Consider the following 18,010-nt stretch of genomic DNA (forward strand, 5'->3'; position numbering starts at 1 on the left):
ATTCCTCGCCCTCCGCTCCTCCCTGTGCTGGCATTCAGCACGCAGGTCTGGGGCGCTGGGATCCCATTAGAGAAACCATTGTCCCCCGGAAAGCCTGGGAAGCCAGTCTGACATTGTCCACTTCCGCACCAAGAGGGGGCACTGCCTCCCAACTTGGGGATTCCAGGGGAACAGGGTTGGTCCTGATACTGGGCATCTCCACCACAGGTGCTATGGAGAGGCAGTGCTCCTAAGCGGTTAGTGCGCAGAGGCTGAGTGTTAGCCTGAGCTTGAACCTGATGCCCATCATTCACAAGCTGTGTGACCTGCAGCAAGTTACTTAACCTCTCTGAGCCTCAGTTTCCTTATCTGTACAATGAGGGGTGATAATGCCCAAAAGGGGCTTGTAAGGATCAAGTGACTTCATAGACGCAAAGTGCTCAGAATGGTGCCTGGCACCGGTGAGTGATGGGCACGTGTTGGATGTCAGGGGGCCCTGGGTTTCAAAACCCCACCCCGCACCCGCCAGCATGCGACTCTGAGGGAGGGATCGGCCTCTCGGAGCCTCAGCTTTCTCATCTGTCAAAGGGGACAGTGCTCATTCCCACCTTGCAGGCGTATCGGGAAGAAGAAACGAGCTAACACCTGCAGCCTGCTTGGCACAGTGCCCGATGTGGGTTAGCAGTCACCGCGAACTAGCTGCTGGTTTTGTTGTTTATCATTACCCGTCTCCACAATAGTTCTTTAAAAGTTCTTTAAAACCCCAAATAACATCTTTACAACTTTACTGGGTTTCTCCCTGCCCTGTTTCTATAAATCAAATTGTCCCTGGTTGTTGACACCGTAAGGGTTTAACCCAGCTGCCACCTGTGAACACTACAGATTTCCTTGTTGGTATGTTGCAACCCCGTTGGACAACATACCAACAGAGTTGCAACACAGTTAATAGTTCTATCAGCTCGTAAGCTCTGAGATCCAGGAGAGTTTATATACATTTTGAAGCCACTTAGGGCCAGGAAACAGCAGGTTCAAGAAAGTTCTTCAGCCCGGCCAGTGTGGCTCAGTGGTTGAGTGTTGACCCATGAACCAGGAGGTGACTGTTCGGTTCCTCGTCAGGGCAGATGCCTAGGTTGCAGCCTCAATCCTCATCATTGGTGTTTCTATCTCTCTCTCCCTCTCCCTTCCTCTCTCTAAAAATCAATGAGAGAGAAACATCGATCACTGCCTCCTGCATGCCCCTTCCTGGAGGTCGAGCCTGAAACCCAGGAATGTGCCCTGACCAGGAATCAAACTGGTGACCTCTTGGTGCATAGGACCATGCTCAACCAACTGAGCCACATTGGCTGGGCAGTATCCAAATTTCTTAATCAATGCCAAATGCAATTGGGTCCCAACCACACTTTTCACAAATGCTCTGCTCTAGTCAAACTAGTCCCCATACGTGTCCCCACGTGGACCAAACTTCCCGCCTTTGCCCTCTCGTCTTGGTAGAGCCCTATCTTCCATTCAGTGCTCCCTGAGGGCAGGGGCAGCTCTCCTCCCCGCGGTGGCTTCAGCACCGGGACAGCGTCCGCCTCTGCCCACTCCCAAGAACCTGTACCCCAAAGGGTGGGCTGGTGCCGATGCTCCTGGCTCCTGTCCTTTCAGTGCTGGTGCATGCTGGGAGAAGTCTTTTCTTTGTCTCCCCCCATCTCCGTTGCTTTGATCAAGTGTGTGATTACCATGTTCTCCCACCATCAATTGCCCAAATTGCCTTGTTTTCCCTCCCTGGAGAGCCTGCCCGATTCACCCACCAAAAGCCTGCTCATCCTGCAAGGTCTGATCTAATCCCAGAACCCCCGGGAAGCCCTTCTCTCCCAGCTCATCCCCCCCACATCCCACACCAGCCCCTCCACCCTCCACTTCCCACCCCAACCTTCAGCTGCAGATTAGATTGATTAGAACAGTGGTCGGCAAACTCATAAGTCAACAGAGCCAAATATCAACAGTACAACGATTGAGATTTCTTTTGAGAGCCAAACTTTTTAAACTTACACTATATAAACTTTAAACTTAAACATTGTTATTAACTTAATTAGGGTACTCCTAGGGCTTAGGAAGAGCCACACTCAAGGGGCCAAAGAGCCGCATGTGGCTCTCGAGCCGCCGTTTGCCGACCATGGGATTAGAACATCAGATGGTTCCAGTTACATCTCTCACAACCGGTGGAGGGGTTCCCTTCTCAGTGTTGACTTGTTTTTATTACAGTGTTACTTAAATGTGAACAAGTATATAAGTTTGACATACAAATTCCATGTGCTTCAAACTTATATACAACTGTGAACCTAAGCCAAGTTTTCAAATCAAGTACAACTTATCCAAATTATTGTCAGTTTCCACTAGACAGTGTTTGGGAATGAGATCTCTGAGTGCCACTGGGATGTGGTGCCAATGTCTGCTGCCCAGGCCTCTGGGTTAGCAGCCCGTGGTGCTGGTTGGCTCAGTTCTCCCATTTTTTCTTTCATTGTGGGTCAGGAGCTGCCCCATGAGATTCTTTGGCTTTCCCTTGATGCCCTGGGGATTAAAAGACACAGATGCAAACTCTAGATCAGTTGGTGGCTGTGTTTGACTTGAAATCAGGGGACAAAAATCAGAACATGCCCTGAGATGAAGATAAATATATATATTGGCTCCAAAGGGCGATTTATTTCTCTCTCACATCACGGAGTATCCAGAAGTGGAGTGTCCGTGGAATGAAGGACCTGGGCTCCCCAGACCCCACTCTGCCTTCCCTGGGGTGGCCATCCCCTTGATGCATGTAGGGTGGCTTCTGGAACTCCAGGATAGCAACACTAGGCAGGGAATGAGGAAGGTAAGAAGGGCAAAAGGGGCCCATCAGCTCCGCCACCTTCAAAGATCTTCCCCAGTACTATGGTGACTTCTTATGTCTTGTTGTCTCATTCTGGAGACACTGAGCTAGCTGCAAGGGAGGCTGGGAAGTAGGATTGTGTGATGGAGCACTTCACCGCTCCCAACACCCTGGGAGCTCTGTTACAGAGGACCGGGAGATGGGCATTTCATAGCAAGTGGTAGCCCCTGCCTTCTTGGGGACTGGGATCCCATGGCATTGGGAGTATTTTTTAAAGATTATTATTGAATTTAAAAATTTTGAAATCGGAGGACTCCCCGGCTCCTATTTGAGAATTGGTGACCTAATGGTTCTCTTGTGAGTTTGCAGGAAGATGGCTCCTCTCTCTAAGTGGGTCTTACATGCTCAGGTAACAGGGTCCTGAGGGGTCGGGCCATCCTAGGCCCCTAATGTCCTCAAAAGTGCCTGTTAACAGTTCTGGCCACAGCAGACTCACCTCTTGAGCGATGCCTACTGGGTCTGTGGTCAGTTTGGAAGATGGTTGGGAGGGCAGTTTTTGGAAGCAGAGCCTTGGCTCCACCTCTGCTCTGCCGCTGAGTAGCTGTCTAACCTTGAGCACATTATCACTGTGCCTCAGTTTCCCCATAGGAAAAATGGAGGAAATGATAGCATCTTTCATGGTGGGTGTGAGGATTAGAGAGAAGCTGTGTGACATGCTCAGTGCAGGGCTTGGTACACAGTAGATGTTAAAAAAATGCTGGCACCTTCCTCAGAGAGAGAGAGAGAGAGAGAGAGAGAGAGAGAAAATGAGAATGAGTGTGTCAGTGTCCATGTTTCTGGTGTTGATATGACCTTGGGCTGTCACTGAATAACCTGACTCAGTGATGCTCAAACCTCACCGATTTCATGGCCTCCTTCAAGGGGGTGGGGGGGGGGCAGGGGGACAGCATGTGGAATGTTAGGTGAAAGGCATGGGTGCTTTGAAAGGTATATTCTAAATTAGCCATTGCCTATGTGTTGTTTAGATGTTATATTAAAACTTAAAATAATGTAAAAGAAGATACACGACTTTCCTGTTTTTTGAGAGGAGCCACACGTTCAAAGCTTTCTGATTCTTGAGGCCTCTCGGGTCACCTTCTGGTTGTTGTCCCCTGATTTCGAGGAATTCTATGTTGTCTGTTGGCGATGGACACGGAGGTGTTAGACATCGTCCTGTGCCGTGAAAACCAGTGCACAGGGCGAGCGGGCAGGTTCCACGGCCTTTCCCTTTGCTCCCCCAGGTCACAGACCTCCTGGTAGACGAGTCCAGTTTCACGGGAGAAGCTGAGCCATGCAGCAAGACGGACACCCCACTGACCGGCGAGGGGGACCTCACCGCCCTGAGAAACATCGTCTTCATGGGGACCCTGGTTCAGTACGGGAAGGGGCAGGTGAGCCCTGAGGCGCGCTGGGGGCCATGGCTTCTGTCACCAGCAGGCTTCCAGCCTCAGACCTTACACTTCTCTCTCCTGAACCCAGGGAGTCGTGATCGGAACAGGGGAGAGGTCTCAGTTCGGAGAAGTGTTTAAGATGATGCGGGCTGAAGAGGTAAGGGCGCATGGGGGCTTTGGTTTTCTTGCGAGCTGGGGTTTGAGATCTTCTTGGCTAGTGATGCCAGTCCTGCCGGCCTGTTAGGAATGAGGATCGTGTGGTTAATGTGAGTATAATTTTTAAAAATTAATTTTTATTTGAAGACATGTGTTAGGATTTTTGTCAAGATATAACTTACAGACAGTCAGGTGCACAGACATTACATGTAGAGGCCAGTGAGCTTTTACATATGTGTACCTCTGTGGAATTGTCACTCAGCTCAGGATAGAAATGAGCCAGGCAGAAACCGTGGGATACTGCTGGGATGTCATCTAAGAAACCCTCTGTTCCCATCCTGCAGACACCTAAAACTCCTCTACAAAGAAGCATGGACAAGCTGGGGAAACAACTGACACTTTTCTCGTTCTTCATAATTGGTGAGTAAAGCTTTTGCACTCGGTCCTGGGGGCCGGGGAGGGCGCCCCAAATAGCCCAGCTGTTGCTCAAATAGCTTACTGCCCACCTGGGTGAAGATGGGGGTTTGGGGTCAGAGACTCTGACAGTGACAAAAGGCTTCTGTATTAGTCAGACGAGGTCACAGGCAGCCCCTGCCTTGTAGTGACTTAACATGGCCGAAGTTTATTTCCTGCCCATATCATAGTCCACGGGCATGTTCTTGGTCTAGTGCAGCTGTCACCAACTGGTGGTCCATGGACCACTGGTGGTCCGTGAGGTCCGAAAGGTTGGCAACCACTGGTTTAAGGAAACCTCTGGAGCAGCGGTCGCCAAGCAGTGGTCTGCAAGACCACTGGTGGTCCGTGAGGTCTGAAAGGTTGGCGACCGCTTGGCTTTTCTGGACAGCTCACCTTCAAATGCCAGCTCAGGGGCCCAGGCCCCCACTGTATCTTTGCTCTCCCTTCCTCTGGGTCCTTGGAGCTGGTCATGATCCTATTTAGCCAGAGAGCACAGAGACTTGTGTGGGAAAACTTTAAGGCACGGACCAGGAAGTGAAGTCATCACTTTTGTTCATGTTCAGTTGGTCAGATGGAGTCGCACAGCCTGCCTATCTGCAAGGGAGACTGGAAGATGTGGTTTAGGGGCAAATAGGGCAGAGATGCCTGAGCAAATATGAAATGTGAATGTAGCCGTTAATCTGGTGTGGAAGGGTTGGGAAGACTCCAAGGAGGAGGTGACGTTAAACCAGGTCTTGCGGGATGAGTAGGAGTTGGCCAGGAGACAAAAGAGGGGATTGGGGGGAAAAAATAAGTTCAGAAGTACGGAAGGTATCCCCAGTCCTTTACCGCCTGTAGGAGGTGGTGAACTTAGCAAAGTGGTTAAGAGGATGCGCCCTGGCTGTCTCCTTCCCTCCCTGGCCACCCCTCCCCAACATTCCAGTCTAGTCTTCTTTCCAAATTCACGCTTTGGATTAACTGCTCAGAGTTTTCTGACTCACTGGGTTTACTGTTTTCAAGTAGCTCTATGCCCTCTTCCCTCCTCTCTGCCCTCCTTTGTCCTGGAGCTGTGATGAAAAATGGGTTTTAATCTGCCAGGTCTGATGAAAGCCAGTGGGGCTGTGCTGTGAGGGGACTGTGGGACTGTGGTGGCCAAGAGGACTGGGAGGATGAGTGACACAAGGGAAAGTGGCTGTGAGCGCCACTTATTGGCCATCCTTGGGGTTGCATGCTGCCCAGGCTTCAGGGCAGACTAGAATGCCCAGAGGCATTTCACATTCCAAAGCAGGGATTGGAATCTGTGCCTCTTGGGCCAAACTGGATTCACCACCTAGTTTTGTAATGGCCCACAAGCAACGAATACCTTTTACATTTTTAAGTGATTGAAAAAATCAAAAGAAGAATAATCCTATACAATAAAGAGCTAATATGCTAATTAGACCAAACAGCAGAAAGACCTTCCGGACGACCCTAGGGACGAAGCCGGGGCTGTGAGGAGCTGTGAGGGCCAAGCCCCTTACATGAATTTCGTGCATTGGGCCTCTGGTATTCATAACATGAGAAGTATATGAAATTCAAGTTTCAGTTCAAATTCAGATTTCGGCGTTTATAAATAACATTTAATTAGAACATAGCCACACCCATTCACCTGCTATCTACAGTGGCCAAGCTGAGTTGCAGCAGAGACGATGTGGCCCATGAAGCTGAAACTATTTACCCTCTGGCTGGTTACAGAAGAAGTTTTCTGACACGTGCTCTGGGCAGTTGCAGTGACCTGCAGGACATAGTGCTGTAGTGGGCGCTGCTCCTTCTACCCCAGTAGCCTCGAGAACAAATAGCAAGTAGATGTGCTTTAAGTTGTCAAATAGGTAGTATTCACAGGACTTTCCCCAAGATGAAGTTGTTTATAAAAAATAAAAAATTCCAAGTCAGGGGTCCTACAAGGCCATTGCCTTACATTAAGCCACTATTCCTCAAGTTAAATTAAAGCTTAGTTAAATTGGCACGTGTGTGACCAGCCCACACTACCACTCAGACCTTTTATTTCATAATAAATATTTCAAGAATTGTTCTAGAGGAGCTGGAGTTTTGAAACTGGGTTCCATGGATCGCGAAGGACCCAAGTGGGAGATGCAGGGCAGCAGTGGTGCCCTGATACATGTTTAACAACTTTCCAGGGCAGAGTAGCGTTTTGCCAATTTCTGTGGTGTCAATACTCTCAGCATGGCCAGTTTCAAGCTGCCAATGTGAAGTTATTGAACATGAGTTGTCAGATGTGCACATAGGCTTGTGTGAGCCCCTGTCAGCAAGCTGCAGCCTTCTGCAGGGAGGCCTGATGGGGCGGCGGGGGGTGCGGGGGTGGTTCTGATCCTAATGGTTAGGGCTCCAGACTCACTGCCCCACCCCTATTTCTAACAGCTTCTGCCCTCCAACCTTTTGCATCTGGATTTATTTGGATTCCTGCTAAGATTTCATTTGACTACTGAGTTCTGTAGCTAATTATAGTATGAATGAAACAGCAACCACATAACAAATCAGAACTTGTGATCACAAACACACACACACACACACACACACACACACACACACACACTAGTACCACCACCACCACCACCACCATCACACAGCTCATAACTTGCCCTGCTCCCTGTTCCTGCGAAACAGAGCTGATGATCTTTAGCAAATCCCTCAGTGTCAACAGGAAGGCCACTCACCTTCCCACTCACCTTCCCAGCACTTCCCATCCAGCTGCAGCAACAGTTAATGACTGGGCATTCGCTGTGGGCCAGGGGCTGAGCTAAGCACTTCAGATGTGTCGTCATCTCTTAAATCCTGAAACAACTCCTTGAGGAAGGCATGGTCATTATCCCCACTTTACAGATGAGTAAACTGAAGCCACCCCAGAGGCCCCAGGACTTTTTCCCATTGCCAGACCTCTTGTGAACGTTCACGGGTCCCGGCATGCCTCATGCCACCTCTCGCCCTCAAGGGTCCGCCCCTGACAGTCTCCATGTATCCTGAGCCTAACACAGGGCCTGGTGGTTAGTAAATATTGGGTAAATGATTGATGAAGGAGAACATGGAAAGGGGAATGTGTTTAATCGTGAACATGGCAAGATAAAAACACTCAGGGAACTGTGGCCCATCTGCCCATCACGCAAGAGGCATCGCCTGCCACCTCAGCCACCTCGGGGCGAGTCCTGGAGCCGCACGGCACGTGGGGTTGTGGGAATAATCTGCAGCTGTCTGCAACCGCCCAGAGCAGTCCAGTTGTTCCTTTCTTGGCTTGAACTGGCTGGATCTCTTCCAGAGCAAGTAAAACACTCTTCTTTGTAGATACAAGGGTTTCTTAAAGAGGAAAAAGTGGTTACAAGTCCTTGAGGTTATTAATCACTGCCCTGTGTCTCTTCTCCTGTAAACACTTGAAATGCTGTCATGCCTTTAGGTGTTGGAGTGTGTGTGTGTGTGTGTGTGTGTGTATGTGTGTGTGTGTGTACACACATGTTTTGTCTTGTTTTGGTCTCTTCTCCAGGCGTCATCATTCTCACTGGCTGGCTGCAGGGGAAGCACCTTCTCAGCATGTTCACGATTGGGGTCAGGTAAGGGCTCCGTGCCCTCCCTCCCTCGTCAGTGCAGCAAGACAAGGCAGGAAGATTGGGGCGCGGGAACAGTGTGGGGAAGATGCGCCCTCCTCACCCCAAGCGCAGCCCCCAAGAATACATTATCTGGCAGGTGGGGGTGCCCAGGGAAAGCTTGCGAAACAAATGAAAGCGTATGATTTGGACCCCCTGTTCCCATTACTTTTTTGCCCGTGGGTTTGGATCTTTCTGGCTAGCGGCGTGGACTCCAGAGCCTGCCTGCCTGCCTCGGGTTACATTCTGGCTTTACCACCGCTAGCGGTGTGACCTTAGGCAGACTTTTACACTCTCTGTGCCTCAGTTTCTCCTCTGTAAAATGGGAGTGATGCGATAGCCCCTCCTGCGGTCATGGCGAGGATGAGATGAGAGCCCATGAAGGTTCCTGCAACAATCCCAGCGCACAGGGTGTGTTTGCTCCTAGTATCCCTTGGAAGTACCCTCTAGGTCTTTCTTTTACGGAGGAATCTACAGGAGATGATAAAGGTCACGTCACTGAGGCCACACAGCTGATGGCAGGGCTGAGAACCAGGGCCCTTGGCTTTAAGCCCGAGGAACCTGCCTTCCCTCCACATGGTGACTCTAACAAGCGACAGTCACACCCCCGGGCCCGGTGGACGATGCGGAGATGAGCAGGAGCAGGCTCAGTGGCTGACGTTGCCCCAGCTTTTCCACAGCTGCTCGCCACGGCCAGGGTGGCAGAGTGCCAGGGACGGTCTCTAACTGGGCATGTCCCAGCACAAGGGCAGCTGGTGAGCCTTCTGGGGCACACAAAAGCCAACACGTGTCTGGGCTCATGTTAAGCCCTGTGGCTTCCGGAGTGTGGCCCCCCTGCTGTTGGTGTCTGCAAACTGCTTTAGGTGAAACATGGGAAATTCTTTTCATGTCTGTGAGCAAACAGACACTTACGACACCAAACCCATGGGGTAAACAAGATTAGATGCCCATCAGCTAACGAACGGATAAAGATCATCCCTGGAATATTATTCACCCACAAAAAGGAAAAAAGCACCGACGCCCGCCACGTGGGTGGCCCTAGAAAACACGATGCTAGCGGAGGAAACCAGACACAGAGGCCACATACTGTGGAACGCCGTTCATGTGAATGTCCGAATTGGACAACGCCATAGAGGCGGAAGCCAGACGCGTGGCCTCCAGGCCGGGCCGAGGAGTGACTGCTAACAGTTGCAGGGATTCTCTCGGGGGTGCCAAGAATGTTCTGAACTTGATTTTGGTGGTGGTTGCACGACTCTGACTCTACTGGAAACCACTGAGCTACATACTTTAAAAGGGTGAATTTTAGGGCATGTGAATTGTATCTCAAAAAAAGACCACAAAGGAGAGCATGGAGCAGACCATTAGGAATGCGGTTATTCATCGGGTCCCCGAGCCTCTCTGGTTCATATTAACAAGTCAAGTGTTGGCAGACACCTGTGTGCAGCTGTCGTTACAGTAAGTTGCAGTGACGCACCTCGCAGTGACCGGAGGCCATAGGTGCTGCTTCCCAGGGCTGAGCGGTGGGCAGGAGAGCCTAGCTGTAGGGCTGGGTGGCTCTGGTACATGCTCACGCTTATCTGTGTGTGAATGAGGGGACACGGTTACCTGACCATTAGCGACAGGATGGGTGCTGATGCTCCCGGTTCGGGAAGCACTCGGAGCAGCGAGGCAGTGACGAGGAGCTGCCCCAGGCAGGGTCCGGCAAGAAGCAGGGGAAGAAGTCAGCCCCTGGAGGGAGTCCTCCGGTGACTACGCCGTCAGAGGCGGGTGATGGCAGAGGGACTGGGACGCCTGAGCTCCCAGGTGCCATGGTGCCAAAGACCTCCCCGAAATAATGAAGCTTTCCATTCCCATCTTATAGACCATGGGAAGTCCTGTGAGCCAAAGACGGTTAACTCTTTCCAGGAAAATAACAAAAAAGCCTTCCATGTCCATCCCACCCTATCTCCTCAAGGTCATTCCTGATTTCCTGTCTTAACATTCCCTTTCCTCTCATTCATTTTACTGCATCGGGGGTAACTTACCGTTAAGAGAAAACTGACTGTTCATTTCACTTGTGACTTTAAAAGGAGGTTTTTAGCAGAATTGAAGTCACGCGGAACCACCACATTAGAATGTAGAAATGGCAGGATAGCCAGTGAGGAAGAGACTCTTCAAAATACATAAATGGGAGGCATTCTTTTAAACACTTTATCCTGTTCCCTCTGCCTCGAGAGACACTCAAGATGACCCATGGTATGCTTGCTTTTCCATCCTTATCTTTATCAGTTTGTGGATTCATTGTTTGTTATTATGAAAGCTTCCTGGTACAAAAACCACCCTCCCCACGCCACACCGGGGGAAAGTCCCCCTCATAACCCTCGCAGATGTTTGCTCAGTTAGCCTTGTCAGCCTGTGCCATAAAACCAAGCAGGCCCGCTGCCATCCCCATGGAAACCGGGCACAGTCCCTCGACCAACGTCAGTCATCTTGGTTTCTATAGCTGAATGCTCCATTGTCTCCGGGTAAAAGGCCACCATCATTACCGTATTTCTTTAATTCTAAGATGCACATCCTTTTTTCACATCTTAACTTCTCTGAAGTCAGACTTGGCGATAAAGCACCGTGTTGCTGAGGAATTGGCGGTATTTTTTCTTAGTATACCCAAGATAATGGTGTTTTTCACAAGCAGCCTTGTCTTAAAATTGGGTGAAATACGTTAGCTGTGTGTGACTTTGGTTGAATGGGCCTCCTCAGCTAGGCTTTCTGATTAGTAACCAGCCACGTAGAACCCTCGCTATATGCTAGGCCAGTGCGGGGCGAGGCTCCTGCCACATATTCACTTGTGAGTTCGTTCATTCAGCAAATATTTACTGAAGGCCTGCAGGGTTCTGCTGGAGGTTCCCATGCAGAGGGTGACCCTGGTGGGTGTGGTGTGGTGACGCTTACTGCACAGATCTGCACAAAAGGACCCTCTTACTTGCTCATCTCCAGCCTCCCCCATCGGCCTGAGGTCAGCTGGTCATTATCTGCCCTCTGCCCTCGGTCAGGCCAGCCCAGGAATGTGGGATGGGGGAGCAGTCAGCCCTGATGCTCTGGAGCCAAATTGAGGCAGAAAGATCCCCTTCTTAACAGCCTACCACATGCTGACATCCTGCCCACAGGAAGGGGATCCATGTTCGAAATCCCGGTTCAGATTCCCAAATACTAGAAGCTCATTGGTTCAGCTTGGAACACATGGTCTCCTCTAATCCAGTCAGCTATGGCTGTGGGAGAGCAAGGTCCCACAATAAGGAGTTGAAGGGGTAGGGATGATAAAGAAGTGAGCGGATACCCCAAACAGATCTGCTAAAGGCATAGCCGTGTTACTTTGCCTCCCTCAATCTTAATTTTCTGTCTGGCTTCCCTACCAGAAGTGTCTAAACCATTAGAGCAATGAAAAGTGACATTTAAGGGAGGACCCACTGAAGCAAAAAATTCCACTTCCTACTAATTGCCTGATTCTGGAAATTCCTTTCCCAGGGCCCAGAAACTTTTCTCTTTAATAAATGAGAACAATTTAGATGCAGAAACACTTAAAGAGACAAAACAGCTGGCAGACTAATTCACACTAAAATGTGGGTGTCTGATAGATAAGATCCCTCCCCAAAAGCAGGACTGTGTGTGTGTGTGTGTGTGTGTGTGTGTGTGTGTGTGTTGGCGGAGGGGAGGGGGTGGTTGGGGCTCAGCGCAATGGATGTTGAAGAAGGAGGCAGGTGCATCATGGAATGGGGAAACAGAGAATAGAACAGGAACTTTGGGGACACTAGAGATGAGCTTCACCAGGGGAAAGTGTTGCCAATCCCAGTGGGAACTCATATCATCCTTAAGTCCATGTTAAAAGTGACCCATTTGGCCTTTCGATCCAGCCTGGCTGTGGCTGCCATTCCAGAGGGTCTGCCCATCGTTGTCATGGTTACGCTGGTCCTGGGAGTCCTGCGGATGGCCAAGAAGCAGGTCATTGTGAAGAAGTTGCCGATCGTGGAGACTTTAGGTGAGGGAGCCCAGCTAATTGAATCCTTAAAAATTGGATTGAATGGATGTTTTGGTGCCATGTTCATTCAATGTGGGTATTTCATAGGCCTGAGAGTTGGTGGCGATGAACTGCTTTTTTCTATAACCTCTGCTGTTTCTCCTGGCAGGTTGCTGCAATGTTATCTGTTCCGATAAGACGGGGACCCTGACCGCCAACGAAATGACTGTCAGCCAACTTGTAACGTCTGATGGGCTCCATGCCGAGGTGAGTGCTGTGTGAATTACAAGGTTCAAGACAAGGGTGTGCCCTGCCAGACCCTTTCCTTCCTGGAGAAAGCGCAGGGAGACTTCTAGAAAACATGGAGAAAACAAATAGGGCAAAGTCCTTGTTACCAATAGCTGCAAGGAACATGGCTGATTTAAGATAGCCATCTTCATTTTTTTTATATATATTTTATTGTTTTTTTACAGAGAAGGGAGAGGGATAGAGAGTTAGAAACATCAATGAGAGAGATTGACCAGCTGCCTCCTGCACGCCCCCTACTTGGGATGTGCCCGCAACCAAGGTACATGCCCTTGACCAGAATCGAACCCAAGACCCCTCAGTCCACAGGCCAACGCTCTATCCACTGAGCCAAACCGGTTCGGCGCCATCTTCATTTTTATTATATTTAATAATAAGCACATTATAAAATTTAAAAGCTAGAAGACTCTTACCCATAACCTCCCGGGGTAAACGCATCACGATTAGTCTATCTGGGCTTTGAGTGTCTCCTGTGTCAGCACAGTCGTAGGCTCCTGGAATGTGCATTTTATATCTTGCTTTTTTCACAAAACCTTCCACACCAGGGGGTCAGCCGTGACAGCCCTGGGCCAGGGCCTACTTTTGCAAATAAAGTTTCTTGGCACGCCGCCACCCCTTTCACAGGTAGTCAGTGTCTCCTTTCATGCCAAACAGCAAAGCTGAGTCGTCGCAACAGAGATGTGCATGGGCCACAAGGCTAAACTAGTTGCTATCTGGCGCTAGAAGGAAAGGTTTGCCTAGTCTTTCTAGAACATAAGCACTCTCCGGTGCTGTTACTTGGTTTTCTTACCCGGATTTTTCCTGGCTGCAGAGCAAAATTATTGCCGTTTACCGACTCGTGGCTGTTAGTGAGCGGTTCCGCTAACATGCAGTCCTGCAGGGAGCATCTGTCTCCATGCTTGAAGCCGTGGGTGTGGCCAGGATTTTGTCCTTGGAATGAATCCCCAGAAAAGATATCATGGCTCAACCAGGGGAGTGTATTTCTGACTCTTGATGACATCCTTTCTGTCCCTTTGCCCTGCAGGTCAGCGGAGTTGGGTATAATGGCCAAGGGACAGTCTGTCTTTTACCGTCAAAGGAAGTCGTTAAGGAGTTTTCCAACGTCTCCGTGGGGAAATTGGTGGAGGTAGGTGTCAGCAGCACCGTGAGAGAAATACGCATTTAAAATGGGGCTGGTGGGGATTCTCTCCAGCCCGAGTGGGCCCAGGACCCAGAGGGGCCGGCTCCGAATATTAACTAAAGATTCAGAAATGCCCCCTTGCAGGCAGGCTGTGTCGCCAACAATGCTGTCATCAGGAAGAACACCGTGATGGGACAGCCCACGGAAGGTGCCTTGATCGCCCTGGCAATGAAGGTGGGGAATGTTTTATTTCCTTTTCACACATTCACTTGGTCCCAGGGCTCAGCGGTTAGCCCCTGAGCTCTGAGACTGGGCAGAAGTGTCCTCCACGCTGCCCAGTGCCCGTGCAGAGCGGCTGCTCCCGAGTGTTGAAGGGATAGGTGGTGGGTTGATGGGTGTGCCTCTCTGCTTTGTGCTCAGGGGACAAATGACAGAAGAGGTCCGATCAGACCCCTCTGTCGAGGTAGGAGCCCACTCATGGGTGCCTGTCCTGTGGAGTGGACCCTCCCGCTCCTTCCCAGCCACTCTGCTCCTGACTCACGGCCACCTCAGATGTTCTCTTCAAGTTCACTGCCATTTCCACCTCTGTAGACGCCTCTGCTCACCCAGGCACCCTGAGCTGTCACTCATCGCATTGTCCTGTGTCCATCTGTCCACCTGTTCCTCCCCAGCACGAGGCCAGGGCACCCACATTTCTGCCTCTCCCCCATGTTGCAGGAGCCAGTGCAGGGTGGGAATGAGGGGGAGAAGGATTACCCTTTCAGTACGTCCGTGTAAAGGTAAACAAGGCGCTTTAAGACATTCCTTTCATGCACAGAAGAAAATGCTCTCCAGAATGTCAGTAATTCAAATGGAACTTATTGCCCTTTTAACACAGTGAGGGCGGCTCCACTCAACAACTCCCGCTGCTCTGCAGGGAAGGGAGGCTGGCCTGGCGATCCAGCTGCCTGGCTGCTGCCAGTGATCCCTGTGCTCCTCTCCCTGTGCTCCTCTCCCTGTGCTCCTAGTGCTCCCCGTGCTCCTCTCCCTGTGCTCCCAGTGATCCCCCTGCTCCTCTTCCTGTACTCCTAGTGCTCCCCGTGCTCCTCTCCCTGTGCTCCTAGTGCGCCCTGTGCTCCTCTCCCTGTGCTCCCAGTGATCCCCCTGCTCCTCTTCCTATGCTCCCTGTGCTCCCAGTGATCCCTATGCTCCCAGTGATCCCTATGCTCCTCTCCCTGTGCTCCTCTCCCTGTACTCCTAGTGATCCCCCTGCTTCTCTCCCTGTGCTCCCAGTGATCCTGGTGCTCCTTGGTTTGCAGACGCATCCCTCTAGTCTTCACATGGTGTCCTCCCTGTATGTCCATCTTCACGTGGCACTGTCCTCCTCTTACCAGGAACCAGTCATATTGGATTAGGCCTTCCCTAAAGACCTCGTCTTACCATGGTTACATCACCAAAGATCCTATTTCCAAATAAGATCCCATTCACAGGTACTGGGGATTAGCACTTCACCGTGTCTTGGGGACGGACACAGTGCAACCCATAATACCTTCCTTCAGGAGCCTTTTTAGACATTTGACCCTAGTCATTCCTTCCATGGAATTTTAACACCACAGATATGTTGTATGTCTGTTGGTGTACTGCATGCATGTCTGCGCGTTAAGTACTTAGAAAGTGGATATTTTGCCCTCCTAGGGACCGCCTTCCACCCCTTGTGAGGCAACGGGATGCGCAGGTTAGGACTGGTGGTCAGTTGGGGAAACTGAGGCTCAAAGCTGTCAACTAAGTGGCCCGCAAACCATCAAAGAGCCAGCACATGTCAGGTCTGGCAAGGACCCCAGGCTGTGACGACAGGCCACCCTCTAACCCAGGGGACCGCTTTGGGGAAACGGCTCCGTCCTCAAGTCTGACGTTTCTTCTGACAAGAACCCCACAGGCTCCCGTTTCTGAGCAAGTTTCAGCTGGAGCTATTTCAGGGACACGTGGTTCTGCCCCTGGGATGAGATAAAGAGGCTTTTTTTTTTTCCTGGTTGGGACATTTGAAAGCAAATGGCCTTTCTCCGTGAGCTAAACGCTTGGATTTCTCATCGAGATGGTTTCATTAGGGAGTCATTTACTAGTAAATGGACTGAGCTTTGCATAGAAATTGCTTTAGAATGCCTCTCTGAAAACTTCGTTTTATTATCCTAGATGGACTTAAGCGATGTTAAAGATTCCTACGTGAGGAAACAAGAGATCCCGTTCAGTTCAGAGCAGAAGTGGATGGCAGTAAAGTGCAGCCCCAAGAATGAGGTGAGTTTGCTTCTCAGCCCCTTTCCACCACAATCCCCCCACCCCCCAAATCAAGCAAATGCAGACATCAGGGAGAGAGGTTAGAGTTTCCATTGCTTCTGTGAGGTTCCAAATACATGACAGTACAGTTGATAGCAATCAAATCTTTGACTATCTTGGGTCTTCTGAGATTTTTAACTGAGTCACTGGTCTTCCACGTGGGGTTCCTGTACCAGCCCATCATTGCACCAACTGGGAAGTTGTTAGAAATGCAGGTTCTCACCCTGGCCCGTTTGCTCAGTGGTTAGGGTGTTGGCCCTCAGGCTGGCGGGTCATGGGTTCGGTTCCAGTCAAGGGTATATACCTCGGATGCAGGCTCAATCCCCGGCCCCTATGGGGCATGTGTGGGAGGCAACCAATCGATGTGTCTCACTCACATCGATGTTTCTCTCTCTCTCTCTCTCTCTCTCTCTCTCTCTCTCTCTCTCTCTCTCTCTCGCTGTTTCCCTCTCCCTCTCCCTCTCCTCTCCCTTCTACTCCCTCTCTAAAAAAAAATCAATGGAAAAATATTCTCGGGTGAGGATTAACAAAAACAAACAAAAAGAAATGCAAAGTCTCGGGTTCCACCTGAACTCCTGAAATCCAGGGGTAGGGCCAGTAATCTGTGTTTGCTGGGATTTGGATGCACGCTCAAGGCGAGAGTCGCTGGCCTGTAATATAGTTGCTGAGTAATTACTACTAGAGCGACCTTAGGCTTCTGATAAATTGACGCCATGGCTAACTTGGGTCCTTCCTTCGCAACTCATGCTAAGTTTTTTTACACACGTGAGCTTATTTAACTGTCACAATGAAGGACCAATTCTTCATTTCTGAAGGGGGTCCCCCACAAATGATGTGAACAGTGAGCTCATGTATACACACATGCATAGACACACACGTGTGCATGTTATAAGTGATTAAAGGACTATATACCAAACTATTCATGGCTATTCCTGGGTGGGGATTCAGCTGACTGTTGTTTTATTTTTCTTTTTAAATTTTCTGTAGCTTTACATATTTTTTACAATAAAAATAATCTTTATTTTTTAATTTTAAATTATATATATATATTAGAGGCCCAGTGCAGGGATTCATGCACATTGAAAGGAAATTAATTAGAAGGTAGCTGGCAGGACTGGGCAAAATGGGCCACATGCCCTGGAGCCAACCTCCCACGGTCCCTTCCTGGCCAGCCACACCTGGGGTGTCTGCAGAGTGAGCAGGATCCCTCCAGCAGGTGGGGTCCCTCAGCCTGGCCTGCAGGGACTGGGCGAAACCAGCTCTCCGACATCCCCTGAGGGGTCCCAGATTGTGAGAGGGCAGTTCTCAGGTGATGCACCCCAGAATCAGGCTCCCTCCTCTCTGGTTCCAGGTGTGTCACTCGAGAACCATTGCTGCCAAGTCACGGCAGCTCAGCACTCCTGCATTAAGTGTCTGCCCTCTGGTGGTCATTGTGCATCATAGCTACCAGTTGGACGGTCACTTAGGCTTTTATATATATATATATACTAGAGGCCCGGTGCACAAAAATTTGTGCACTCGGGGGGGGAGTGGGGGTCCCTCAGCCCGGCCTGTGCCCTCTCGCAGTCTGGGACCCTTCAGGAGATAACGACCTGCTGGCTTAGGCCTGCTCCCAGGTGGCAGAGGGCAGGCCCAATCCCTAGGTGCAGCCCCTGGTCGGGCTCAGAGCAGGGCCAATTGGGGAGTTGGGGCGCCTTCCCCTGTCATGCACAGAGCAGGGCAGATTGGGAGGTTGCGATGCCACCCTCAGTCACACTCAGGGTAGGGTCGATTGGGGGGTTGGGGCACTGCCCCTGTCACACT

General features: G+C 50.5%; 1 protein-coding gene across 1 annotated transcript in view; it reads left to right on the forward strand.

The window, feature by feature from the left end:
- Positions 1-18,010, forward strand: part of ATP2C2 (ATPase secretory pathway Ca2+ transporting 2) — a 57,519-nt gene that overhangs the window by 27,587 nt on the left and 11,922 nt on the right. Inside the window, exons 8-16 of the mRNA XM_081108222.1 lie at positions 4,108-4,257; positions 4,346-4,414; positions 4,758-4,833; positions 8,381-8,447; positions 12,368-12,492; positions 12,641-12,738; positions 13,802-13,903; positions 14,042-14,131; positions 16,067-16,168. Of these exons, the coding sequence (XP_080964348.1) occupies positions 4,108-4,257; positions 4,346-4,414; positions 4,758-4,833; positions 8,381-8,447; positions 12,368-12,492; positions 12,641-12,738; positions 13,802-13,903; positions 14,042-14,131; positions 16,067-16,168 (879 nt within the window). The remainder of the gene's footprint in view (positions 1-4,107; positions 4,258-4,345; positions 4,415-4,757; positions 4,834-8,380; positions 8,448-12,367; positions 12,493-12,640; positions 12,739-13,801; positions 13,904-14,041; positions 14,132-16,066; positions 16,169-18,010) is intronic.

This window comes from Myotis nattereri (assembly GCF_964212035.1).
Source record: "Myotis nattereri genome assembly, chromosome: 15".
NCBI lineage: Eukaryota > Metazoa > Chordata > Mammalia > Chiroptera > Vespertilionidae > Myotis > Myotis nattereri.